This window comes from Leucoraja erinacea, chromosome 39, assembly GCF_028641065.1.
Source record: "Leucoraja erinacea ecotype New England chromosome 39, Leri_hhj_1, whole genome shotgun sequence".
Taxonomy (NCBI): domain Eukaryota; kingdom Metazoa; phylum Chordata; class Chondrichthyes; order Rajiformes; family Rajidae; genus Leucoraja; species Leucoraja erinaceus.
The window spans coordinates 10,699,979-10,727,612 of record NC_073415.1 but is presented as its reverse complement, the minus strand read 5'-3'; the positions used below and the strand labels follow the sequence as shown (position 1 = coordinate 10,727,612).

Sequence of the window (27,634 nt, the reverse complement as noted above, 5' to 3'; positions counted from 1 at the left end):
ATCTCTGGAACTCTCTGCCACAGAGGGTAGTTGAGGCCAGTTCATTGGCTATATTTAAGAGGGAGTTAGATGTGGCCCTTGTGGCTAAGGGAATCAGGGGGTATGGAGAGAAGGCAGGTATGGGATACTGAGTTGGATGATCAGCCATGATCATATTGAATGGCGGTGCTGGCTCGAAGGGCCGAATGGCCTCTACTCCTGCACCTAATTTCTATGTTTCTATGGACTATAACATTCCCACATACACTTCTGTACATTCTGTGACCATGTACCCGGCTACAGTCTGACAGCACAGTCTAGTTTAGAGATACAGCGTGGAAACAGGCCCTTCGGCCCATCGAGTCCGCCCCGACCAACAATCACCGCATATTAACACTATCCTACACACACAGAACTGTTGTGTACTTTTGGTTACAATATTCTGTGCAGCAGCAAAGCAAGAATTCCATTGTCCTCTCTGGGAAACATGACAATAAAACTCTCTTGACTTGATATTTCTTTAACATTTACACCAAGTCAATTAACCTACAAACCTGTACGTCTTTGGAGTGTGGGAGGAAACCGAAGAAGATACATAGAAAATAGGTGCAGGAGTAGGCCATTCGGCCCTTCGAGCCTGCACCATTCGCCATTCAATATGATCATGGCTGATCATCCAACTCAGTATCCCAACCCTGCCTTCTCTCCATACCCCCTGATCCCTTTTAGCCACAAGTGCCACATCTAACTCCCTCTTAAATATAGCCAATGAACTGTGTGGCCTCAACTACCTTCTGTGGCAGAGAATTCCAAAGATTCACCACTCTCTGTGTGAAAAATGTTTTCCTCATCTCGGTCCTAAAAGATTTCCCCCTTATCCTTAAACTGTGACCCCTTGTTCTGGACTTCCCCAACATCGGGAACAATCTTCCTGCATCTAGCCTGTCCAACCCCTTAAGAATTTTGTAAGTTTCTATAAGATCCCCCCTCAATCTTCTAAATTCTAGCGAGCACAAGCCGAGTCTATCCAGTCTTTCTCCATATGAAAGTCCTGACATCCCAGGAATCAGTCAGGTGAACCTTCTCTGTACTCCCTCTATGGCAAGAATGTCTTTCCTCAGATTAGGAGACCAAAACTGTACACAATACTCCAGGTGTGGTCTCACCAAGACCCTGTACAACTGCAGTAGAACCTCCCTGCTCCTATACTCAAATCCTTTTGCTATAAGATCTCGGAGAAAACCCACGCAGGTCACGGGGAGAACGTACAAACTCCATACAGACAGCACCCGTAGTCGGGCTCGAACCCATGTCTCTGGCGCGGTGAGCACTGTCAGGCAGCAACTCTACCGCTGTGCCACCATGACAGCCACCGTTGTATTAATCCCACAACCTCTGTAACCTCAGCCAACATCTAGGACTTTGTAGCTCCCAGCAGTCCTGTACACCTTGTGTCTGCTGTGCCCATTTCATAGCTGAGACCTGATCAGGCAATATTACTGATGTAATTAGGCTGCACAGTGCAGGGATTGTTCTGGCCTCTGTAGTAAACTTCTACAAACTAATTAGCTGAGAAAAGGTAGCAGGATTTGAATGCCCGTTGTATTGCTCTGCAGAATACATTGCTTAATTAGTAACCAACTCTCAGTCACCACTTCATGTTACACTCTGTAGGTTACAGCTTTGGTCTGATATTAATGCCATGTTTAATTATGCTCTTCCCATTGCAGCATTGTCACAAACGGCAAGCTTCAAAGAGCAGCAACTGCACCGCATCTTATAATTCAGCCAGAGTACAGGCTCGCCCGAGCAAGAGGAATGTGGTGCGGGCTAAATGTCATGTTTTTCATCAATGGGAAAGTGTAAGACTAAGGTCGGCAATCACTGTCAGACAGACATCCCTCCGTGCGACCCATCTCCCACTCCTGATCTACCAATGCCCTTTCATAGAAACATAGAAAGCAGGAGTAGGCCATTCGGCCCTTCGAGCCTGCACCATTCGCCATTCAATATGATCATGGCTGATCATCCAACTCAGTATTCCATCCCTACCTTCTCTCCATACCCCCTGATCCCTTTAGCCACAAGGGCCACATCTAACTCCCTCTTAAATATAGCCAATGAGCTGTGTGGCCTCAACTACCTTCTGTGGCAGAGAATTCCACAGATTCACCACTCTCTATGTGAAAATTGTTGTTCTCATCTCGGTCCTAAAAGATTTCCCCCTTATCCTTAAACTGTGTGTGGCCCCTTGTCCCGGACTTCCCCAACATCGGGAACAATCTTCCCGCATCTAGCCTGTCCAACCCCTTAAGAAATTTGCAAGACCACAGTCTCCCCCATATCCATTGATTCCGTTAGCCCTAAGAGCTATATCTAACTCTCTGTTGAAAACATCCAGTGAATCGGTCTCCACTGCCTCCTGTGGCAGAGAATTGCCCAGATTCACAACTCTCTGGGTGAAGAAGTTTTTCCTCATCTCAGTCCTCCTGAAGGGTGGGAAACGCATGGATGATAAAAATACATCAAACTCAGGAGAGCCACGGCACATTAATGTTCCCAATGTCCTCAATCTCTGTTCAGACAACAGAGTTAATGTAATGGAGAGAGAACAAAATGGGTTCAGATATCAACTTTCCACTGTGTGTATCATTGCAGGCGCAGTGGCATTTGTTAAAGGAAGTGAAGATATCGTTAGGAATAAAAAAAATCGATTCCATTGTTTTCATCGCATGCCGTTCCCTTGAGGCGTTGTTGTGAAAGCAAACTGCAGCATGAAATGAATCGAAATTCCATTTCCAGACATTCAGGGGCAAGTCATGCCTCAGAAAGCTGAGCCAAACAACAGAGCTCCCACGGGGACCCTTGGCTGGTCCACTGCTCCTCTGCTGTAGCTACCTCAACCCTCTAAAACACTGCCGCACGCTCTCTCTCTCTCGCTCTCTCTCAGCCAACGCACCAAGGGGCCCAGTGGATAACATGACCTCTCCTGGTACCCAATCTGTCAGATTCGCCTTCAATCCTCCGTGGACTAGTTCTCGGCACTTGTTTTATGAGCTGATCCCCTGTAAACCCTGGGTTTAACATGTCTGCGTGTGCCGGTGTGGGTCACGGTATATCCCCGTGTGCGTGTTTGCATGTGCGTGCGTGCATTTAACCATATAACCATATAACAATTACAGCACGGAAACAGGCCATCTCGGCCCTACAAGTCCGTGCCGAACAAATTTTTTTCCCCTTAGTCCCACCTGCCTGCACTCATACCATAACCCTCCATTCCCTTCTCATCCATATGCCTATCCAATTTATTTTTAAATGATACCAACGAACCTGCCTCCACCACTTCCACTGGAAGCTCATTCCACACTGCTACCACTCTCTGAGTAAAGAAGTTCCCCCTCATATTACCCCTAAACTTCTGTCCCTTAATTCTGAAGTCATGTCCTCTTGTTTGAATCTTCCCTATTCTCAAAGGGAAAAGCTTGTCCACATCAACTCTGTCTATCCCTCTCATCATTTTAAAGACCTCTATCAGGTCCCCCCTTAACCTTCTGCGCTCCAGAGAATAAAGACCTAATTTATTCAACCTATCTCTGTAACTTAGTTGTTGAAACCCAGGCAACATTCTAGTAAATCTCCTCTGTACTCTCTCTATTTTGTTGACATCCTTCCTATAATTGGGCGACCAAAATTGTTCACCATACTCCAGATTTGGTCTCACCAATGCCTTGTACAATTTTAACATTACATCCCAGTTTCTATACTCAATGCTCTGATTTATAAAGGCTAGCATACCAAAAGCTTTCTTTACCACCCTATCTATATGAGATTCCACCTTCAAGGAACTATGCACGGTTATACCCAGATCCCTCTGTTCAACTGTATTCTTCAATTCCCTACCATTTACCATGTACGTCCTATTTTGATTTGTCCTGCCAAGGTGTAGCACCTCACATTTATCAGCATTCAACTCCATCTGCCATCTTTCAGCCCATTTTTCCAAATGGCCTAAATCACTCTGTAGACTTTTATGCAAGCATGTTGGAACACGCGTGTTCAAGTGTTTATGCAGAGGCGTTTCGGCGCACATGAGCATGCGTGGGCGTGTGTGTATGCGCGCACACTTGTGTGTTTTGTAACACGCGTCCCATGTTACTGTTGGGATTAACAATGAGGGGCCTGTTGGCTTAGAATCATAGAGTGATACAGTGTGGAAACAGGCCCTTCGGCCCAACTTGCCCACACTGACCCAGCTACACTAGTCCCACCTGCCTGTGTTTGGTCCATATCCCTCCAAACTGTCCTATTAATAGGCAATAGACAATAGGTGCAGGAGTAGGCCATTCGGCCCTTCAAGCCAGCGCTGCCATTCAATCTGATCATGGCTGATCATCCACAATCAGTACCCATGTACCTGTCTAACTGTTTCTTAAACATTGGGATAGTCCCAGCCTCAACTACCTCCTCTGGCAGCTCGTTCCATACACCCACCACCCTTTGTGTGAAAAAGTTACCCCTCAGATTCTTACTAAATCTTTTCCCCTTCACCTTGAACCTTTGTCCTCTGGTCCTCGATTCCCCTACTCTGGACAAGACGCTCTGTGCATCTACCCGATCTATTCCCCTCATGGCCTATTGAAAACTTGACTTCTATCTTCAAGCTCACTAGACTTAGTTCCATGTGGCAGAGCACAATATTCTGAATGTACTCATCAGAAATGGATGGAGCCATTATCATAAGCTCAAAAGTGATCGGGGTAGAATTAGGCCATTCGGCCCATCAAGTCTACTCTGCCATTCAATCGTGGCTTTTTGTTTAAGAAGGAACTGCAGATGCTGGAAAATCGAAGGTAGACAAAAGTGCTGGAGAAACTCAGCGGGTGCAGCAGCATCTATGGAGCGAAGGAAATAGGCAACGTTTCGGGGCGAAACCCTTCTTCAACCATGGCTGATCTATCTCTCCCTCCTAACCCCATACTCCTGCCTTCTCCCCATAACCTCTGACACCTGTACTAATCAAGAATCTATCTATCTCTGCCTTAACAATATAGACTGACTTTGCCTCCACAGCTGTCTGTGGCAAACTGTGGATTGTGTAGATGATGATTCAAGTCGGGAAACTAGCTCAGACTGCTAAGAAGTGCCTGACCCGAAGCATTTGCTATTCAGAACTTCCGAGCCACACATTCTTGCTCCAAAGCCACAGAGCCTGTCTGTATATCGTGAGGTAAATGTGTGTTTGGGTGAAGGGCCTTGTGCAGAAAGCTTCCATTAGCCTCCATTATCCCTGCAAACTTCCCGCTAGGAAGTGGGGTTGAACTTCCTGGGCCATGAGCGTTATTGATTGGGTTCATCATCACTCAGTCTACATGTCATGTCATATCCCCAAACCACTGCCAACAGACATTCCCAACCCTGTTAGTTGGCGCCAATGCATACGGAATGGTCTGGGCTGATTGAAGCAACATGTATTGATCTATTGGCCTGTTTTGCTTTGTTGATTGTACTTGAGGTTTAGAGCAGACAACATATTGATCACGGCCCATGTATTACCACAGAGGCCTCGCCTGCCAGACAACTTAGTTGGTCAAAATGTGTAGGGAGGAACGGCCTGTAGGGAGGAACGGCAGATGCTGCTTTATGCCGGAGATAGACACACAGTGCTGGAGGAACTCAGCGGGACAGGCAGCATCTGTTGGAAAAAGGAAGGGTAACATTTCGGGATATCACCCAAAACGTCATCCATCCTTGTTCCCCAGAAACGCTCTCTCACCTGTTGTGTCAAGTCAAGTTTATTTGTCACATACACAGATTCAGATTCAGATTCAATTTAATTGTAATTGTCAGTGTACAGTACAGAGACAACGAAATGCATTACACATACGAGATGTGCAGTGAAATGAAAGTGGCAATGCTCGCGGACTGTGTAGTTTAGTTTAGAGATACAGCACGGAAACAGGCCCTTCGGCCCACCGAGTCCGTGCCGACCAGCGATCCCCGCACACACTAACACTATCCTACACACACCAGGGACAATTTACATTCACACCAAGCCAATTAACCTACAATACTACACACAATACTATACGGTTTATTTGTCACATTGCACATAAGTGCAAGTGAAATGAATATGTACGTATGGGAGGAAACCGAAAATCTCAGAGAAAACCCACGCAGGCCACAGGGAGAACGTGCAAACTCTGTACAGACAGCACCCATAGTCAGGATCGAACCCTGGGCAGCAACTCTACTGCTGCACCACCTTGCCACCCTAGTTACTCCAGCACTTGTGTCTAACTTAGTTGGTTAGGCCTCTTTCACAGCTGGAGATAAACACAAAAAGCTTTTGCACTGAACCCCGGTACACGTGACAATAAACTAAACTGAACACAACATGTGTCTGATGATAGATACACAAAATGCTGGAGTAACTCAGCGGGACAGGCAGCATCTCTGGAGAGAAGGAATGGGTGACGTTTCGGGTCGAGACCCTTCTTCAGACCTAAAAGATGACCCCTGGGGAGATATCCCTTCCCTTGTTTGAGGGGTGTTGAGTCCCCACTGGACTCTGCCCCTCAGTGTCCAGCACTGGAGTGTGGTCCTCCCCCACAAAGTACACAAGCATATGAACCATGTAACAATTACAGCACGGAAACAGGCCATCTTGGCCCTTCTAGTCCATGCCGAACACTTATTCTCCCCTAGTCCTATCTACCTGCACTCAGACCATAACCCTCCATTCCTTTCCCGTCCATATACCTATGCAATTTATTTTTAAATGATAAAATCCACCACTTCCACTGGAAGCTCATTCCACACAGCTACCCCTCTCTGAGTAAAGAAGTTCTCCCTCATAGAAACATAGAAAATAGGTGCAGGAGTAGAGCTCGATTGGCCCTTCGTAGCCAGCACCATTCGCCATTAGCTCCCATGGCTGATCATCCAACTCAGTAAACGACATCCCTGCCTTCTCTCCATACCCCAGACCCCTTTAGCACAAGAGCCACAAACTCCCCAGCCAATGAACAGCCTCAACACTTCTGTGTTAGAGAACATCCAGAACATGATTGAATGGAAAAATAGACTTGATGGGCCAAATGGCCTAATATCTAACTCCCTAGCCAAGTGGCCTCAACTACCTTCTGTGGCAGAGAATCACAAATTAGCCTTTTCTCCAACTCTTATCCTTAAACATATCTAGCCTGTCCAACCCCATCGTGTTACCCGTAAACATTTGTCCCTGAATTCTCAAATCATGTTTGAATCTCCCCGACTCTCAATGGGAAAAGCTTATCCACGTCAGGGTCCTACCTTTGTGACATGATCTTGAAGGTTTCGGGAAGGAAACACTCGACGTTCTCCATCTGGAAGAGGTCCGCGTCGCAGATCTTGTTGTCGGTCCGTCCGTAATTGGCGCTCTCGATCATGATGACGTCGCTGCCGGGACAGCGCAGCTCGATGGGGTAGCCTTCACACGCTAGCTCCCTCCGCATCAGACCAAACGGCAGGGCTGCCCGACTCAGACCTGCACACAAACCAAACACACAGCACACACATTGAGTTAGAAACATAGAAACATGATTGAATGGCGGAATAGACTTGATGGGCCAAATGGCCTAATACTGCTCGTATCACAAATAAACTCTTATGTTACATAGAAACATAGACAATAGGTGCAGGAGTAGAGGCCATTCGGCCCTTCGAGCCTGCACCATTCGCCATTCAATATGATCATGGCTGATCATCCAACTCAGTATCCCATCCCTGCCTTCTCTTCCCCCTCATCCTTCTAAATCATCCCTGGGATCATTCTCGCAAATGTCCTGTGGGCCCTCTCCAATGCTAGCACATCCTTGCTCAGATATGGGGGCCCAAAAACTGCTCAGAATATTCCAAAATTGGCCTCACTAAAGCCGGAATACCAAAGGAATTGGATGACAAGGGAAATACAGCACAGACAGGCATTTCATCCAAAACACAACACCAGGCTCCAAAGAACAATGGATTCATAGCTCAGAGCACGGACTTGAAGAAAGAATAAAAATGAAAATAAAACTGCCCTATGGAAACAATATTTCAATGCGAGAGCGGTGAGTCTGTGGAGCTGTTCCCCAGCCAGCTGTTAGCAATGATTCATTCAAATATTTATTAGATTAAATTCTCCTGGAAAATAATATTTTAGTTTACAGTAAAGGAGTTATGTGAGAGTGTGGAGATTGGTTGGGGAGAAGCTGAGGACATTGGACTTCAGCAGATATTGCAACAAACACATTGGTAATCGAAGATAGACACAATATGCTGGAGAAAGGGCTGTCCCACTTTCATGATCTTTTATCCTCGTGGAGATTTTTCATCAGGCTAGAAAAAACGCCCCGACCTACTTGATAGCATGAGTACGTGCGACTAGCATCTTGGCCTGCTACGACCTATCTACCACCCCGTGACAAACATGCTGCCAGTATGAGTCAAGGGCAAACTCGGCTGAGGTCGTGAAATAGATCATGAAAGTGGGACATGCCCTTAACTCAGTGGGACAGGCAGCATTGCTGGAGAGAAGGAATGGGTGACGTTTCATGTCGAGACCCTTCTTCAGAGTCTCGACATGAAACTTTTTTTTTTTTTTTTTTTTTTGTGATTTTTTTATGATACTGCCTGTAAGGGAAATTCATTTCGTTGTCTCAAATTGAGACAATGACAATAAATTTGAATACAATACAATACAATACATCACTCATTCCTTCTCTCCAGAAACGCTGTCAGCCCTGCTGAGAGTTACTCCAGCATTTTGTGTTTATCTTCGGTGTAGAGCACCATCTGCAGTCCCTCCCTACTCACTGGTCAATCAACGTAGGTAGCTGCAGCTTGCGTCAATAGCAACGATGATTTTTTTGTGGTATGATGAAAAGAAATGGCAATCGCTAAAAACTGCTCACTTGTAGATGCTGAGCTGGAAGGGAACAGGCATCTGGTAACAGCCACTTCACTACACAACTGGTCAAAGTGCCTTTACCCTGCCCTTAGCCATGGAAACACATCTCTATGAATACAATAAGCTGTCCCTCAGAGACTGTGCTTAATCGGTGTGGTGCAGTGCTGTGCTGGGCCTGGGAACAGAGGCTCTGCAAAGAGAGGCAAGCCATGAGAAAATGAAAAAATACAAGTGTTCGGGAGATGCTGACAACTTCAATCTAGCTGGCGGAGAGGGGATGGATTTACAATCTAAGGGCTGAACAGACCCTGATGAATTGGACCGAGGAAAACAAATAGAAACATAGAAAATAGGTGCAGGAGTAGAGGCCATTTGGCCCTTCGAGCCTGCACCACCATTCAATATGATCATGGCTGATCATCCAACTCAGTATCCTGTACCTGCCTTCTCTCCATACCCCATATAACCATATAACAATTACAGCACGGAAACAGGCCATCTCGACCCTTCTAGTCCGTGCCGAACACATAATCTCCCCTAGTCCCATATACCTGCGCTCAGACCATAACCCTCCATTCCCTTCCCATCCATATAACTATCCAATTTCCCCTGATCCCTTTAGCCACAAGGGCCACATCTAACTCCCTCTTAAATATAGCCAATGAACTGTGTGGCCTCAACTACCTTCTGTGGCAGAGAGTTCCACAGATTCACCACTCTCTGTGTAAAAAGTCAAGGCAGGACTCCAATTGATGGGCCTTAGGCACTTCCTAAACTGAGACCCATTGGTCGGTGGTGCAGTGGGTAGAGTTGCTACCTTACAGCGCTGGAGACTCAGGCCCGATCATGACTACGGGTGCTGTCGGTACGGAGTTTGTACGTTCTCCCCGTGACATGCGCGGATTTTCTCCAAGAGCTTTGGTTTTTCAACTCCAAGGACGTCCAGGTTTGTCGGTTAATTGGCTTTGGTAAGAATGTAGATTGACCCTGGTGTGTGTAGAGTAGCGTTTGCGTGCGGGGGATCGCAGGCTCGATGGGCCGAAGGGCCTGTTTCCGTGCTCTATCGCTAAACTAAACTGACCAAAGGTGGACATAGCTCGTCCTCACGCATGTCAGATGGGCCCAGACCGCTCCCAAATCAACCTAAAGCCAGCACCAGGTTGTATAAAGCAATAACCATATAACCATATAACCATATAACAATTACAGCACGGAAACAGGCCATCTCGACCCTACAAGTCCGTGCCGAACAACTTTTTTTCCCCTTAGTCCCACCTGCCTGCACTCATACCATAACCCTCCATTCCCTTCTCATCCATATGCCTATCCAATTTATTTTTAAATTATACCAATGAACCTGCCGACACCAGTTCCACTGGTAGCTCATTCCACACCGCTACCACTCTCTGAGTAAAGAAGTTCCCCCTCATGTTGCCCCTAAACTTCTGTCCCTTAATTCTGAAGTCATGTCCTCTTGTTTGAATCTTCCCGATTCTCAAAGGGAAAAGCTTGTCCACATCAACTCTGTCTATCCCTCTCATCATTTTAAAGACCTCTATCAGGTCCCCCCTTAACCTTCTGCGCTCCAGAGAATAAAGACCTAACTTATTCAACCTTTCTCTGTAACTTAGTTGTTGAAATTGAAATCGGGAAGCCTGGTGATATCAGGGGACCTGGAGGAACAGCCCAGGGCTTGGGGTTGAGCCAAGTAAGGCCACTGTCACCGCTGGTGAGAGCATCCTTACCAACACACATTGGAGGAACCGGAAGCACACCTCGTACAATATTTCACGCTCCCCTCCATTGAGTCTGTCCAAAGCAAGCGTTGGGCGGAGCTTCAGGACTGCTCTCAACCCCCCACTGGTATGAACATTCAAGGTAACCAGCTTGCTTTCCTACTCGTACCTCTCTCCATCACCCCCCCCTCCCCCGTTTTCGCTCCAGTTCTCTGTACTGTACACTGACAATGACAATTAAAATTGAATCTGTCCATCCCTCCCCCTGTCCTGGTCCTGATTACATTTTATCTCGGTTTGCTTTGTTGTCAACTTCTCCCAGATAAACAACGGTCTCTTCTACATTTACAATACAATGCAATACAATTTATTTGTCACTTGAACCTCATAGAGGCTCAAGTGAAATGTTGTTTCTGCAGTCATACATACAGGAAAAAAAAGACTCAAGACACAACACAATTTACACAGACATCCATCACAGCGCATCTCCTCCTCGCTGTGATGGAAGGCAAAAAAACCGTATCTCTCCCCTGCACTTCCCTCTCCCCCCGATGTCAGAGTCAAAGTCAGAGCCCCCGGCGGGCGATAACAATTGTCCCGCGGCCATTAACGCCGCGCCGGGCGATGCAAGGCCGCGCTCCGGGTCTTGTTGTTGGAGCCCCGGGCGGGCGCTAGCAAAGTCCCACAGCCGTTGAAGCCACGCCGGGCGATGATGTCAGGCCCCGCTCCAGGTCATCCTTGACCCCGCTACTTCCCTTGAACTTCATCTCATTCGATCTCTTACTCTTCCTTATCTCTGTAACCCCCCCTCCCCTGATGCTCAGTCTGATGAAGGGTCTCCACCGGAAACGTCACCAATTCCTTCTCTCCAGAGATGCTGCCTGTCCCGCTGAGTTACTCCAGCTTTTTGTGCCTATCTTGAACTTTTTTTTCTCCTTCCATCACAGTGAGGAATGTGGAGGAGTCACTGTGGTGGATGTTCATGTTAAATGTATTTTGTCCGTTCTGTTGCTTTTTATTTGTACGACTGAGTTAGCAAATGAAATTCCTCATATTATTGTCTTGTCTTGATTTGCACACATCTGCAGCGATATCTCCCTACCCTCGGTACAAGAACTGTTCCAGAGCAGCTGTCTGAAAAAAGCTCAGAGAATTGCTAAGGACAAACTGCACCCCCTCCACATACACCTGGATCTCCTGCCATCAGGCAAGAGATATCGAAGCATCAAAGCCCGGACTACAAGACTGCTAAACAGCTTCCTACCACAGGCTGTGAGGCTGCTAAACAGTCACTCCGTACTCACAGTCACTTGATTCTGTGGCTGACACGGACACTTTAATAACTGGCACTGGCCACTCTAATCTGCTGCCCCGGACATTTTTATGATTGGTTTATTGTATTTTAACGTTGTGTTTTACCTGCTTTTAACTATTTATACTGTTCCATCAGGGACTGGATTGTTTTTAGTGTTACTATGTGTGAAATGTTTTAAATTTCATGTGCGATGCTCCGCTATTCTCTGGGAAACGTCTTTTCATTTTGCACTGTACAACTGTTGCTTGCAAGATGACAATAAAGGTTGATTGATTAATTGATTGATTAATTGATTGATTGATTGATTGATAGATTGATAGATTGGTAGATTGGTAGATTGATAGATTGATAGATTGATAGATTGATTGATTGATTGATTGATTGATTGATTGATTGATAGATTGATAGATTGATAGATTGATAGATTGATAGATTGGTAGATTGATTAGATTGATAGATTGATAGATTGATTGATTGATTGATTGATTGATTGATTGATTGATTGATGTCTCCATTCTAAATGGCTGACCCCTTATTCTTAAACAGTGTGGCCCTAGTTCTGGACTCCCCCAACATCGGGAACATGTTTCCTGCCTCTAGTGTGTCAAAACCCTTAACGATCTTATATGTTTCAATAAGAATCCCTCTCATCCTTCTAAACTCCAGAGTGTACAAGCCCAGCTGCTCCATTCTCTCAGCAAAATGATCTGTTCGGGACCCAGCACATTGATGCAATCAAAAGGCAAACCCATCAACCCCCTCTACTTCCTCAGAAGATGGAGGAGATTTGCCATGTTTTTTTTTACTACTATCTTTGTCAAAGTGGATAACCTCACATTTATCCACATGGAACTTCATCTGCCATGCATCTGCCCACTCCCCCAATCTGTCCAAGTCACCCTGCATTCTCATAGCATCCTCCTCACAGTTCACACTGCCACCCAGCTTGGTGTCATCTGCAAATTTGCTAATGTTACTTTGATGTAGAGCGCTGAATATCTCTAGGTACATAGAAACATAGAAATTAGGTGCAGGAGTAGGTCATTCGGCCCTTCGAGCCTGCACCGCCATTCAATATGATCATGGCTGATCATCCAACTCAGTATCCCGTACCTGCCTTCTCTCCATACCCCCTGATCCCCTTAGCCACAAGGGCCACATCTAACTCCCTCTTAAATATAGCCAATGAACTGACCTCAACTACCCTCTGTGGCAGAGAGTTCCAGAGATTCACTACTCTCTGTGTGAAAAAAGTTCTTCTCATCTCGGTTTTAAAGGATTTCCCCCTTATCCTTAAGCTGTGACCCCTTGTCCTGGACTTCCCCAACATCGGGAGCAGTCTTCCTGCATCTAGCCTGTCCAACCCCTTAAGAATTTTGTAAGTTTCTATAAGATCCCCTCTCAATCTCCTAAATTCTAGAGAGTATAAACCAAGTCTATCCAGTCTTTCTTCATAAGACAGTCCTGACATCCTAAGTAGAGCATCACTCAGCACTATGATGTTGGTGGACGTGCTAGTCGAGATGGAAATGTTTTTGGAGTTGTATCTTTGTGTGTGTGGATGTTTCGGAGATCTATGATGCTGGCTAGTAGGGTGTTCCAATCCCTTGCTGTCGTGAAGAAAAACGAGTTAGAAATTGCCGTGTGGAATGAAATAATTTCCAGGTTGGTAGTTGACGAACACACTCTTGGCCATCTAGAGATATGCAGTAAAGACAATATTGACTGGTTGCATCATGACCTGGTTCATCTCCTTGAATGGCCAGGAATGAAGAAGATTGAATTAATAAGTGGAGGACACTGCCCTGTTGATCACGGGAAGAGACCTCCCCACCATCAAAGGGATCTACAAGAGACGTCACCATCAACTTGATCTCCCGGTGGCTCAGCACTTCAACTCCCCATCCCATTCCGTATCCGACCTCTCTGTCCTGGGCCTCCTCCATGGCCACAGTGAGCAACACCAGAAATTGGAGGAACAGCACCTCATATTCCGCTTGGGGAGTCTGCATCCTGGTGGCATGAACATTGAATTCTCCCAATTCTGTTAGCCCTTGCTGTCTCCTCCCCTTCCTCAGCCCTCGGGCTCCTCCTCCTCCTTTTTCCATTCTTCTCCCCGCCTCTCCTCACCCCCCCATCAGTCTGAAAAAGGGTTTCGGCCCGAAACGTTGCCTATTTCCTTTGCTTCATAGATGCTGCTGCACCCGCTGAGTTTCTCCAGCATTTTTGTCTACCATCAAGAAGGCTGCCAGCATCATCATAGACCCACCACACCCTGGCCACGCTCTCATTTCACTCCTGTCATTGGGAAGTTTTTTGAGAGCCTGAAAATTGTGCATTTTCTACACACTAGGGACAAGTTTGATACATACACACTGGGAACAATTTGCAGAAGCCAATTATCCTACTAAAAGAATATTTCAAGTAGATAAAAAATGCTGGAGAAACTCAGCGGGCGAGGCAGCATCTATGGAGAGAAGGAGAAGGAGTGTGTGACGTTTTGGGTCGAGACCCTTCTTCAGACTTCAAGCTTCACACGATCTGTGCCTCTCATAATTCTATAAACATCGACCAAGCCTCCCCTCAGCCTCTGTATTTAAAAAGTGTGTCTTTGTTCCCAATATTCTTCCCCATCCATCGCTGAGCACAAGTCTTTTCACTCAGTCTTTTCTATAGAACGATTGCAAAAAGCTCCTAAAATAATTCAGTGTACGTGTATCGCTTGGGGAGTTTTGTGAGAGGTGAGATATAAGCAGACAGATGAATGATAAGATGCTGTGTTGAACAAAGGAGGCACGCTCTGCTCTGCCAAATGCCCATTCAGGAGGTGAAGGAAAAAATCCACCAATGTGTAATGGCAATTCAGCCTCTGGTTCATCTTTTGTCTCTCGCTGACAACAGGCCTGTCAGAATCAGAAGCTGAGATTTAGCTCTGAGCCCCACTACTCCCAATGGAACACAGGACCGAGAGTTCAACCCTAGATCAGAACCACCTCCTCAGCGTTACACCCCTCACTGTAACACTGACACACCCCTCACTGTAGCAGATACACCCCTCACTGTAGCAGATACACCCCTCACTGTAGCAGATACACCCCTCACTGTAGCAGATACACCCCTCACTGTAGCAGATACACCCCAGATACACCCCCTCACTGTAGCAGATACACCCCTCACTGTAGCAGATACACCCCTCACTGTAGCAGATACACCCCTCACTGTAACACATACACCCCTCACTGTAGCAGATACACCCCTCACTGTAGCAGATACACCCCTCACTGTAGCAGATACACCCTTCACTGTAGCAGATACACCCCTCACTGTAACAGATACACCACTCGATGTAGCAGATACACCCCTCACTGTAGCAGATACACTCCTCACTGTAGCAGATACACCCCTCACTGTAGCACAGATACATCCCTCAATGTAGCAGATACACCCCTCACTGTAGCAGATACACCCCTCACTGTAGCAGATACACCCCTCACTGTAGCAGATACACCATTCACTGTAGCAGATACACCCCCCCTCACTGTAGCAGATACACCCCTCACTGTAGCAGATACACCCCTCACTTTAGCAGATACACTCCTCACTGTAGAACAGATACACCCCTCACTGTAGCAGATACACCCCTCACTGTAGCAGATACACATTCACTGTAGCAGATACACCCCTCACTGTAACACTGACACATCCCTCACTGTAGCAGATACACCCCTCACTGTAGCAGATACACCCTTCACTGTAGCAGATACACCCTTCACTGTAGCAGATACACCCCTCACTGTAGCAGATACACCCCTCACTGTAGCAGATACACCCCTCACTGTAGCAGATACACCCTTCACTGTAGCAGATACACCCCCTCGCTGTAGCAGATACACCCCTCACTGTAGCAGATACACCCCCTCACTGTAGCAGATACACCCCCTCACTGTAGCAGATACACACCCCTCACTGTAGCAGATACACCCCTCACTGTAGCAGATACACCCCTCACTGTAGCAGATACACCCCTCACTGTAGCAGATACACCCCTCACTGTAGCAGATACACCCCTCACTGTAGCAGGATACACCCCTCGATGTAGCAGATACACCCCTCACTGTAGCAGATACACCCCTCACTGTAGCAGATACACCCCTCACTGTAGCAGATACACCGCTCACTGTAGCAGATACACCCTTCACTGTAGCAGATACACCCCTCACTGTAGCAGATACACCCCTCACTGTAGCAGATACACCCCTCACTGTAGCAGATACACCCCTCACTGTAGCAGATACACCCCTCACTGTAGCAGATACACCCCTCACTGTAGCAGATACACCCCTCACTGTAACACTGATGCATCCCTCAATGTAGCAGATACACCCCTCACTGTAACAGATACACCCCTCTGTAGCAGATACACCCCTCACTGTAGCAGATACACTCCTCACTGTAGCAGATACACCCCTCACTGTAGCAGATACACCCCCTCAATGTAGCAGATACACCCCTCACTGTAGCAGATACACCCCTCACTGTAGCAGATACACCCCTCACTGTAGCAGATACACCCTTCGCTGTAGCAGATACACCCCTCACTGTAGCAGATACACCCCTCACTGTAGCAGATACACCCCTCACTGTAGCAGATACACCCCTCACTGTAGCAGATACACCCTTCACTGTAGCAGATACACCCCCCTCGCTGTAGCAGATACACCCCTCACTGTAGCAGATACACCCCCTCACTGTAGCAGATACACCCCCTCACTGTAGCAGATACACCCCTCACTGTAGCAGATACACCCTTCACTGTAGCAGATACACCCCCCTCACTGTAGCAGATACACCCCTCACTGTAGCAGATACACGCGTCACGGTAGCAAATACGCCCCTCACTGTAGCAGGTACGACACTCACTGTAGCAGATACACCCCCTCACTGTAGCAGATACACCCCTCACTGTAGCAGATACACCCCTCACTGTAGCAGATACACCCTTCACTGTAACACTGACACATCCCTCACTGTATCAGATACACCCCTCACTGTAGCAGATACACCCCTCACTGTAGCAGATACACCCTTCACTGTAGCAGATACACCCCCCCTCACTGTAGCAGATACACACCCCTCACTGTAACACTGATACACCCTTCACTGTAGCAGATACACCCCCTCACTGTAGCAGATACACCCCTCACTGTAGCAGATACACCCCTCACTGGAGCAGATACACCCTTCACTGTAGCAGATACACCCCTCACTGTAGCAGATACACCCCTCACTGTAGCAGATACACCCCTCACTGTAGCAGATACACCCCTCACTGTAGCAGATACACCCCTCACTGTAGCAGATACACCCTTCACTGTAGCAGATACACCCCTCACTGTAGCAGATACACCCCTCACTGTAGCAGATACACCCCTCACTGTAGCAGATACACCCTTCACTGTAGCAGATACACCCCTCACTGTAGCAGATACACCCCTCACTGTAGCAGATACACCCCTCACTGTAGCAGATACACCCCTCACTGTAGCAGATACACCCTTCACTGTAGCAGATACACCCCTCATTGTAACACTGACACATCTCTCAATGTAGCAGATACATCCCTCACTGTAGCAGATACACCCTTCACTGTAGCAGATACACCCTTCACTGTAACAGTGACACACCCCTCACTGTAGCAGATACACCCCTCACTGGAGCAGATACACCCCTCACTGTAGCAGATACACCCCTCACTGTAACACTGATACACCCTTCACTGTAGCAGATACACCCTTCACTGTAGCAGATACACCCCTCACTGATACACCCCTCACTGGAGCAGATACACCCCTCACTGTAGCAGATACACCCCTCACTGTAACACTGACACATCTCTCAATGTAGCAGATACACCCCTCACTGTAGCAGATACCCGCCTCGATGTAGCAGATACACCCCTCAATGTAGCAGATACACCCCCTCACTGTAGCAGATACACCCCTCACTGTAGCAGATACACCCCTCACTGAAGCAGATACACCCCTCACTGAAGCAGATACACCCCCCACTGTAGCAGAGACACCCTTCACTGTAGCACAGACACCCCCCACACTGTAGCAGATACACCCCTCAGACACACCCCTCACTGAAGCAGATACACCCCTCACTGAAGCAGATACACCCCTCACTGTAGCAGATACACCCCTCAATGTAGCAGATACACCCCTCACTGTAGCAGATACACCCCTCACTGTAGCAGATACACCCCTCACCGTAGCACATACACCCCTCACTGTAGCAGATACACCCCTCACTGTAGCAGATACACCCCTCACTGAAGCAGATACACCACTCGATGTAGCAGATACATCCCTCAATGTAGCAGATACACCCCTCACTGTAGCAGATACGCCCCTCACTGTAGCAGATACACCCTTCACTGTAGCAGATACACCCTTCACTGTAACACTGACACATACACCCCTCACTGTATCAGATACACCCCTCACTGTAGCAGATACACCCCTCCCAGATACACCCCTCGATATAGCAGATACACCCCTCACTGTAAGCAGATACACCCCTCACTGTAGCAGATACACCCTTCACTGTAACACTGACACATCCCTCACTGTATCAGATACACACTTCACTGTAGCACATACATCCCTCACTGTAGCAGATACACCCTTCACTGTAGCAGATACACCCTTCACTGTAACACTGACACATCCCCTCACTGTAGCAGATACACCCTTCACTGTAACACTGACACATCCCTCACTGTAGCAGATACACCCTTCACTGTAGCAGATACACCCCTCACTGTAGCAGATACACCCCTCACTGTAGCAGATACACCCCTCACTGTAGCAGATACACCCTTCACTGTAACACTGACACACCCCTCACTGTAGCAGATACACCCCTCACTGTAGCAGATACACCCCTCACTGTAGCAGATACACCATTCACTGTAGCAGATACACCCTTCACTGTAGCAGATACACCCCTCACTGTAACACTGACACCCCTCTCTCTGTAGCAGACACACCCCTCACTGTAGCAGATACACCCTTCACTGTAGCAGATACACCCCTCACTGTAGCAGATACACCCCTCACTGTAGCAGATACACCCCTCACTGTAACACTGACACATCCCTCACTGTAGCAGATACACCGCTCACTGTAGCAGATACACCCCTCACTGTAGCAGATACACCCCTCACTGTAGCAGATACACCCTTCACTGTAGCAGATACACCCCACATCCCTGCCTGGAATAGGTCCTAATAAACTCCATGCCCCATCCATACACAGGGGATATGGGGAGAAGGCAGGAACGGGGTACTGATTGAGGATGATCAGCCATGATCACAATGAATGGCGGTGCTGGCTCGAAGGGCCGAATGGCCTCCTCCTGCACCTATTGTCTTTTGTCTATGTTTCTATACTGCAGTATCTGATTGACTCCACTGTGATATTTCTTTAGACTGAAGGCAGTATCCAATTCTGAAGAAGGGTTTCGGGCCGAAACGTTGCCTATTTCCTTCGCTCCATAGATGCTGCTGCACCCGCTGAGTTTCTCCAGCATTTTTGTCTACATCCAATTCTCAATGTTTGACTGCTCTGCTCTTCCACTTTCGTTCCTCTCTGCACCAGCCTGCACCGAATCTCATTTACACAGGCGAGAGTTATTTTACCAAGTGTTCACCAAAGTTGAGAATGAGCTATTTTACGGATTCCCTGTCACCTAATGCATTAAGTAACAACTGTTCCTGATTAACAGGAAGAGCCTGGACTAACGTGGCTGAATTCTGCTGAGTGCTATACCACTGAGACTGAAATAAAACAGCAGCAGAACTTTCACAGAGAACTGAAAAGAAGCAACTCAGGTATTTTATCAAGAAGGGTACCTTGGGTATTATTTGGAAATGGTACAAATTGAACATAGAACAGTACAGCACAGGCCCTTCAGCCCACAATGTCTGTGCTATACATGATGCCAAGTTAAACTGATCTCATAATATAGAAACGTAGAAAATAGGTGCAGGAGGAGGCCATTCGGCCCTTCGAGCCTGCACCGCCATTCATTGTGATCATGGCTGATCGTCCCCAATCAATAACCCGTGCCTGCCTTCTCCCCATATCCCTTGACTCCACTAGCCCCCAGAGCTATATCCAACTCTCTCTTAAATCCATCCAGTGACTTGGCCTCCACTGCCCCCTGTGGCAGGGAATTCCATAAATTCACAACTCTCTGGGTGAAAAAGTTTTTTCTCACCTCAGTCTTAAATGACCTCCCCTTTATTCTAAGACTGTGTGTGGCCCCTGGTTCTGGACTCGCCCAACATTGGGAACATTTTTCCTGCATCTAGCTTGTCCAGTCCTTTTATAATTGTATATGTTTCTATAAGATCCCCCCTCATCCTTCTAAACTCCAGTGAATACAAGCCTAGTCTTTTCAATCTTTCCTCATATGACAGTCCCGCCATCCCAGGGATCAATCTCGTGAACCTACGCTGCACTGCCTCAATCACAAGGATGTCCTTCCTCAAATTAGGAGACCAAAACTGTACACAATACTCCAGATGTGGTCTCACCAGAGCCCTATACAACTGCAGAAGAACCTCTTTACTCCTATACTGAAATCCTCTTGCTATGATCTGCCTGTACATGATCAATATCCTTCTATACTGTACACTTCCATGAGCCAATCTAGGAGCCTGAAGACTGCAACAACCAGGTTCAGGAATAGCTACTTCCCCACAGCCATCAGGCTATTAAACCTGGCTCGGACAAAACTCTGATTATTAATAACCCATTATCTGTTATTTGCACTGTATCAGTTTATTTATTCATGTGTGTGTGTATATATTTATATTATGGTATATGGACACACTGATCTGTTTTGTAGTAAATGCCTACTATGTTCTGTTGTGCTGAAGCAAAGCAAGAATTTCATTGTCCTATACAGGGACACATGACAATAAACTCACTTGAACTTGAACTTGAAAAGCCTCTTAAACGCCACTATCATATCTGCCACCACCCCCCCCTGAATGGCTAGTCTTGAAGTACCACCGTAGCCATGGCTGGAATAATAAGGCTGCAATTTGGGAAGGATGCCAAGGTTTTTGAGAAGGTTTAATTGAGATTTCCCAGCCCAATGGCAGTGAGGAGGAACCACAGTATAACGGAAGGGTTTGCAGGAGTCTCTGTGGAGCTAAGAAGGTTCCTTGAACAAAACACATCTTGAAATCTGTGAGGGGGCGATGGTATAAATAAGCATAATCCATTTCCACTGGCAGAAGCAGCGGAAACAAAAGGGCACAGATCTATGATAAGCAGCAAATTAAACAAAGCAGCGAGAGATGAGGACATGGTTTTTCACTCTCGCTGTTTTTCAGTCTGAATTGCTCTGCATTCTGGTTCAACAATAACTTTCAGGAGGGAATTGGGTAAATGTGTAAAATGGTGAAATTTGCACGATCGGTGAGAATGAAACCCATGAATATTCCTCCTCTCCGTTCGAATGTCGTGAATCGTATGAACCTTTTATTGTTCGTTTTTTATCTTGTTTACAGTGTACCATGCTTACATATTCTGTGGTGCTGCTACAGGTAAGAATTTCATTGTTCTATCCAGGACATAGAAGCATCGACAATAGGTGCAGGAGTAGAGGCCATTCGGCCCTTCGAGCCTGCACCATTCGCCATTCAATATGATCATGGCTGATCATCCAACTCAGTATCCTGTACCTGCCTTCTCTCCATACCCCCTGATCCCTTTAGCCACAAGGGCCACATCTAACTCCCTCTTAAATATAGCCAACGAACTGTGTGGTCTCAACTACCTTCTGCGGCAGAGAGTTCCACAGATTCACCACTCTCTGTGTGAAAAATGTTTTCCTCATCTCGGTCCTAAAAGATTTCCCCCTTATCCTTAAACTGTGTGACCCCTTGTTCTGGACTTCCCCAACAACGGGAACAATCTTCCTGCATCTAGCCTGTCCAACCCCTTAAGAATTTTGTAATTTTTTATAAGATCCCCCCTCAATCTTCTAAATTCTAACGAGTACAAGCCGAGTCTATCCAGTCTTTCCAAAGGGCCACATCTAACTCCCTCTGGGGAGAAGGCAGGAGTACGGGGTTGAGAGGGAAAGATAGATTGGCCACAATTGAAGTTGTGAAGTAGACTTGATGGGCTGAATGGCCTAGTTATTTCTGCCCTGATGACATGAGTTTATGAAGGAGAGTTTTTTTTGTCCCTTCCTCTGCGTTTCCTGCTGCTGAACCCAGCGGGACCTCTGGGGAACTGATTCATCACAAAACTGCAATTATTTGCCGAGTCGTTCAATACGAGAAAACAAGCAATAAATTTGCAGTTACATCATAAAAACCATTTGCATTTTTCACTTCTATCCGATGATTAACGGTTCATAAGTGATGGGAGCAGCATTAGGCCATTTGGCCCATCAAGTCTATTCCGCCATTCAATCATGGCTGATCTATCTCTCCCTCCTAACCCCATTCTCCTGTCTTCTCCCCATAACCCCTGACACCCGCACTAATCAAGAATCTATCTATCTCTGCCTTAAAAATATATAAGGTGGAAATGTCAAAGATGAAATGGCATCGTTTGAAGATAAATGGGGCAAAGCTTAATGCAAATTCTCGCTAGAATTTAGGAGATTGAGGGGGGATCTTATAGAAACTTACAAAAAAGGGGTTGGACAGGCTAGATGCAGGGGTTGGACGATGTTGGGGGCAGGACAAGGGGTCACATGCAGGAAGATTGAAAACCCTTTAGGACCGAGATGATGTGGGAATCGCTGGCCAGCACAAAATCGGTGGGCCACGAGGGCCTGTTTCCCGCTGTTTGCTTACTAAACTGTCATCCATAGTTAGCGAGTCTGCAGGAGTACCTGCCCTTAGCCTTACGAGCCGCATAAGAGATGTCCCCGAGCTCCCCTCAGTACCCATCCCTGCCGTCCATTCCCCGATCCCCTTACCACAAGGGCCACATTTGACTCCCTTTAATATTAAACACGGGAGAGCTTCTGTGCAGAGAATGAGATTCACCACCGTGGTGATAAAGGGCTTCATCTCGGTCCTAAAGGTTTGCCCCTTATCCTTTACTGTGTGGCCCCTTGTCTGGGGACAGAGGGAATGCCTGTCCAGAGGTGCGGACCAATGTTGTCAGCATCTTGAGGTAACAATTACTTTAAAAAACAGCAGCAAAAGTCTTGACCTGAAACATCAACCATCTCTCTGTCTCCACAGATGCTGCCTGGCCTGCTGCAGTTTATTTTTCTGTTTGTTCTGGACTCCAGCATCTGCAGTCTTTTGTACCTGATTCTATGCTATGTCTATTTCAATGAACAGCCTTGCCCAGATAAGGTGAATCTGTCTCCCTCTCTCCACAGACAAAGGAAGCCCTATGTTCTATTGAGAAGATGTTGAGAAAATTTGGAAAATTGCCACAAAATCTTCCCGTAATTCTTTACTACAAGGCATTATTATCTACTTGTAGGGGAATCAAATACAAAAGGAAAGAAATGATGCCTCGGTTATATGGGGCATTTGTGAGTGGTGTATACCAGAACGGAGACAAGGGAACACTTCTTCACACAAACAGCTACTGAAGGGAGAGACCCCTGAACATGAGGGACTAGAGGCCTTGGATCTTCCAAATAAGTGGATTATTTGAGAGAAATTGCCCCTGATCTCCTCAGGGATAATGGAGAAGTTTAAGAATAAGGGTTAAGCCATTTAGAACGGAGACGAGGAAACACTTTTTCTCACAGAGAGTGGTGAGTCTGTGGAATTCTCTGCCTCAGAGGGCGGTGGAGGCCGGTTCTCTGGATGCTTTCAAGGGAGAGCTAGATAGGGCTCTTAAAGATAGCGAGAGAGAGTCAGGGGATATGGGGAGAAGGCAGGAACGGGGTACTGATTGGGGGTGATCAGCCATGATCACAGTGAATGGCGGTGCTGGCTCGAAGGGCTGAATGGCCTCCTCCTGCACCTATTGTCTATAATACCTAGGGTGGGCAGGTTGTCTTATTTAGTTGTGCATCTACCTGATCTATTGATCATGACTTTATACACTTCAATAAGATCACCCTTCATCCTCTTGCACTCCTAGTCTACTCAACCTTTCCCAATAGCCCAGAGCCTCTAACCCTGGCAACATCCGTGTAAATCTTATCTGTACCCTTTCCAGCTTGACAACATCCTTTCTCTATGATAACACCTTTCTCTCTTCACAATCTCTCATCAAATACCTCCAGGGAAAGTACAGCATGTGTTAGATACTGTATATGGGTCAGTTCAGTTTAGTTTACAGCATAGAAACAGGCCCTTTGGCCCACCTAGTCCACACTGACCACCCATCACCTGTACATTTAGTCTATGTCCTACAAACTAGGGGCCATTTACAGGAGGCCATTAACCAACAAACCTGCACGTATTGGCAGTGTGGGGAGGAAACCAGAGCACCCGGAGGAAACCCTCGCAGTCACGGGGAGAACGTGCAAACTCCTCACAGACAGTCACCCACAGTCAGGATCAATCGTGGGCCTTTGTTGTTGTAAGGCAGCAACTCTACCAATGCGCGCTGTGCCACACCTAAGGCCAAATTAGCTTAGATGAGGCATCTTGGTCTGCATGGACTAGTTGGGCAGAATGATTCTATGAACAAGGAAGGCATCCCATTTGAAAGGCAGGTGCTCCATTTAGTTGAATACTAAAGATAGAAACATAGAAACATAGAAATTAGGTGCAGGAGTAGGCCATTCAGCCCTTCGAGCCTGCACCGCCATTCAATATGATCATGGCTGATCATCCAACTCAGTATCCCGTACCTGCCTTCTCTCCATACCCCCTGATCCCCTTAGCCACAAGGGCCACATCTAACTCCCTCTTAAATATAGCCAATGAACTGGCCTCAACTACCCTCTGTGGCAGAGAGTTCCAGAGATTCACCACTCTCTGTGTGAAAAAAGTTCTTCTCATCTCGGTTTTAAAGGATTTCCCCTTTGTCCTTAAGCTGTGACCCCTTGTCCTGGACTTCCCTAACATCGGGAACAATCTTCCTGCATCTAGCCTGTCCAACCCCTTAAGAATTTTGTAAGTTTCTATAAGATCCCCTCTCAATCTCCTCTAAATTCTAGAGAGTATAAACCAAGTCTATCCAGTCTTTCTTCATAAGACAGTCCTGACATCCCAGGAATCAGTCTGGTGAACCGTCTCTGCACTCCCTCTATGGCAATAATGTCCTTCCTCAGATTTGGTCAGATATCCTCAGATAATGTCCTTCCTCAAGATGGGCCGAATGGTTTGTTTCCCTGCTGTATGAATCTGCAGTTTGGCTACAGGATGTCACAGGACTCTGCTCTCTCATCCCGGAATTAACGAAGCAATAATCTATGGTGTTTAATCTACTCCTAATGGTTTAATTACTGGGCTTGGTGACAGAGCCTGGCGGGAGAGAGGAGCTAACCACTGCTTCGGTCTTCAGAGTCTTCACAGCCGTGGAGAGACAGGCAAATGGATATATGACCATACCTTGCATTTGAAAAATCATGAGAGGAATAGATCGGGCATAGAGTCTCTTGCCCATAGTAGGGGAATCGAGGACCAGAGGACATAGGTTCAAGGTGAAGGGGAAAAGATTTAATAGGAATCTGAGGGGTAACTTTTTCACGCAAAGTGTGGTGGGTGTATGGAACAAGCTGCCAGAGGAGGTAGTTGAGGCTGGGACTATCCCAAGGACAGGTGCATGGATAGGACAGGTTTGGAGGGATATGGGCCAAATGCAGGCAGGTGGGACTAGTGTAGCTGGGACATGTTGGCCGGTGTGGGCAGGTTGGGCCAAAGGGCCTGTTTCCACACTGTATCTCTCTTTGACTGTGTGAAACAGCGAGAGGAAGGAACTGCAGATGCTGATTTACACCGAAGATGGACTCAAAATGATGGAGTACCTATCCATATCTCTAGTCTCCTTCTCCCCTGACTCTGAAGAAGGGTCTCGACCCGAAACGTCACCCATTCCTTTACTCCAGAGATGCTGCCTGACCCGCTGAGTTACTCCGGCATTTTGTGCCCATCTCCAATTTGGGAACGCTGGGCTGCTCTCCCTGGAATGAGCACTGAATCCTCTGGGATCAGACACAAAAAGCTGGAGTAACTCAGCGGGCCAGGCAGCATCTCTGGAGAGAAGAAATGGGTGATGTTTCGGGTCGAGACCCTTCTTCAGACTGAGAGTCAAGGTGGAAAGGGAAACAAGAGATACGGTGAGGGTGTATAATTATGAATTGTTCCTAGTGTTGGTGTGCGGGGATAGCAGTTCGGCACAGACTCGGTGGGCCGAAGGGCCTGTTTCCGCGCTGTATCTCTAATTCTAAAACTAAATGCGGTTTGTTCCTTCCCAGAAAAGTAGCCACGAGCCTTTGGAACAGTAGCATTAGCTGCCATTGTTATGGCCCTGTCCAACAGTGCAAGTTCATTCCAAGAGCTCTCCCGAGTTTGAAACAAAATCAAACCTGTGGTAAGCACGGAGAATGAACGTAGCGGGTACGTCGGAGCTCGGGGACGTCTCTTAGCGGCTCGTAACGCTAACGGCAAGTACTCGGGAAGACTCGCTAACGGCAGGTAAGCACGGGAAGACTCGTGAAGATTTTTCAACACAATGAAAAATGTCCACGAGAGCCCCGAGTACCGACGGGTGGCCGTTACCGTAAATCTCCGAGTTCGAATCAGGGCAAACTCGGGAGAATTAGCTCTTGGAATGAACTCGTACAGTGGGACAGGGCCATTACACCAACCCCAAGTCAATGTCTCATCCAAACGAACATATTCGTAATCAAATCTTTACATGTGATGAATTATTCATGTATAGCATATTCCACTAGTGTTGCTCAGTCTAATGAACATTAGAGCTCTCTGGCTAATTAACATGCCTGCCAATGTTTGCTCCTCGTTGTACTGATAATATTCACTTAATTACAATGGTACGTGACCTCCAACTGCGAACAGGAAGAGGAACATTCCAGAACAAACTCCAACCAATCTACCACCAGGTTGGGTGACACAACACATTTATCACCTGGATAGAGTGGATGTGGAGAGGATGTTTCTACTAGTGGGAGAGTCCAGAACCAGAGGGCACAGCCTCAGAATCAAAGGACGTTCCTTTAGGAAGGAGATGTGGAGAAATTTCTTTAGCCAGAGGGTGGTGAATCTGTGGAATTCATTGCCACAGGCTGTGGAGGACAAGTCAGTGGATATATTTAAGGCAGAGATAGATAGATTCTTGATTAGCGTGGGTGTCAGAGGTTGAGGGGAGAATGGGGTTGAGAGGGAGAGATAGATCAGCCATGATTGATTGGCAGAGTAGACTTGATGGGCCGAATGGCCTAATTCGGTTTCCATCACAAGAACTTATTGCAAAGTTTAGATCCTAGGGTGAGGGTTTCAACTGATGATGGTGGTGTCCAGTCATATGTAATGTAGACATAAAATGCTAGAGTAACTCAGCAGGTCAGGCAGCATCTCTGGAGAAAAAGGACTGGTAATGATTCTGGTCGGGACCCTTCTTGGGATTGAAAGTAGAGTGGAGGGATCCGGATCCAGGAGGCCAGAGAGAAGCAGGACTGACAACAGATGACCAA

The 27,634-nt window shown here is 47.0% G+C and overlaps 1 protein-coding gene across 3 annotated transcripts in view; it reads right to left on the bottom strand.

Moving 5' to 3' along the window:
• LOC129714350 (adhesion G protein-coupled receptor L1-like) overlaps positions 1-27,634 on the bottom strand; it is a 350,449-nt gene that overhangs the window by 155,954 nt on the left and 166,861 nt on the right. For all 3 annotated transcript variants that reach the window (XM_055663898.1, XM_055663900.1, XM_055663899.1), the window contains one exon: positions 7,291-7,504. In XM_055663898.1, coding sequence (XP_055519873.1) covers positions 7,291-7,504 — 214 coding nt within the window. The remainder of the gene's footprint in view (positions 1-7,290; positions 7,505-27,634) is intronic.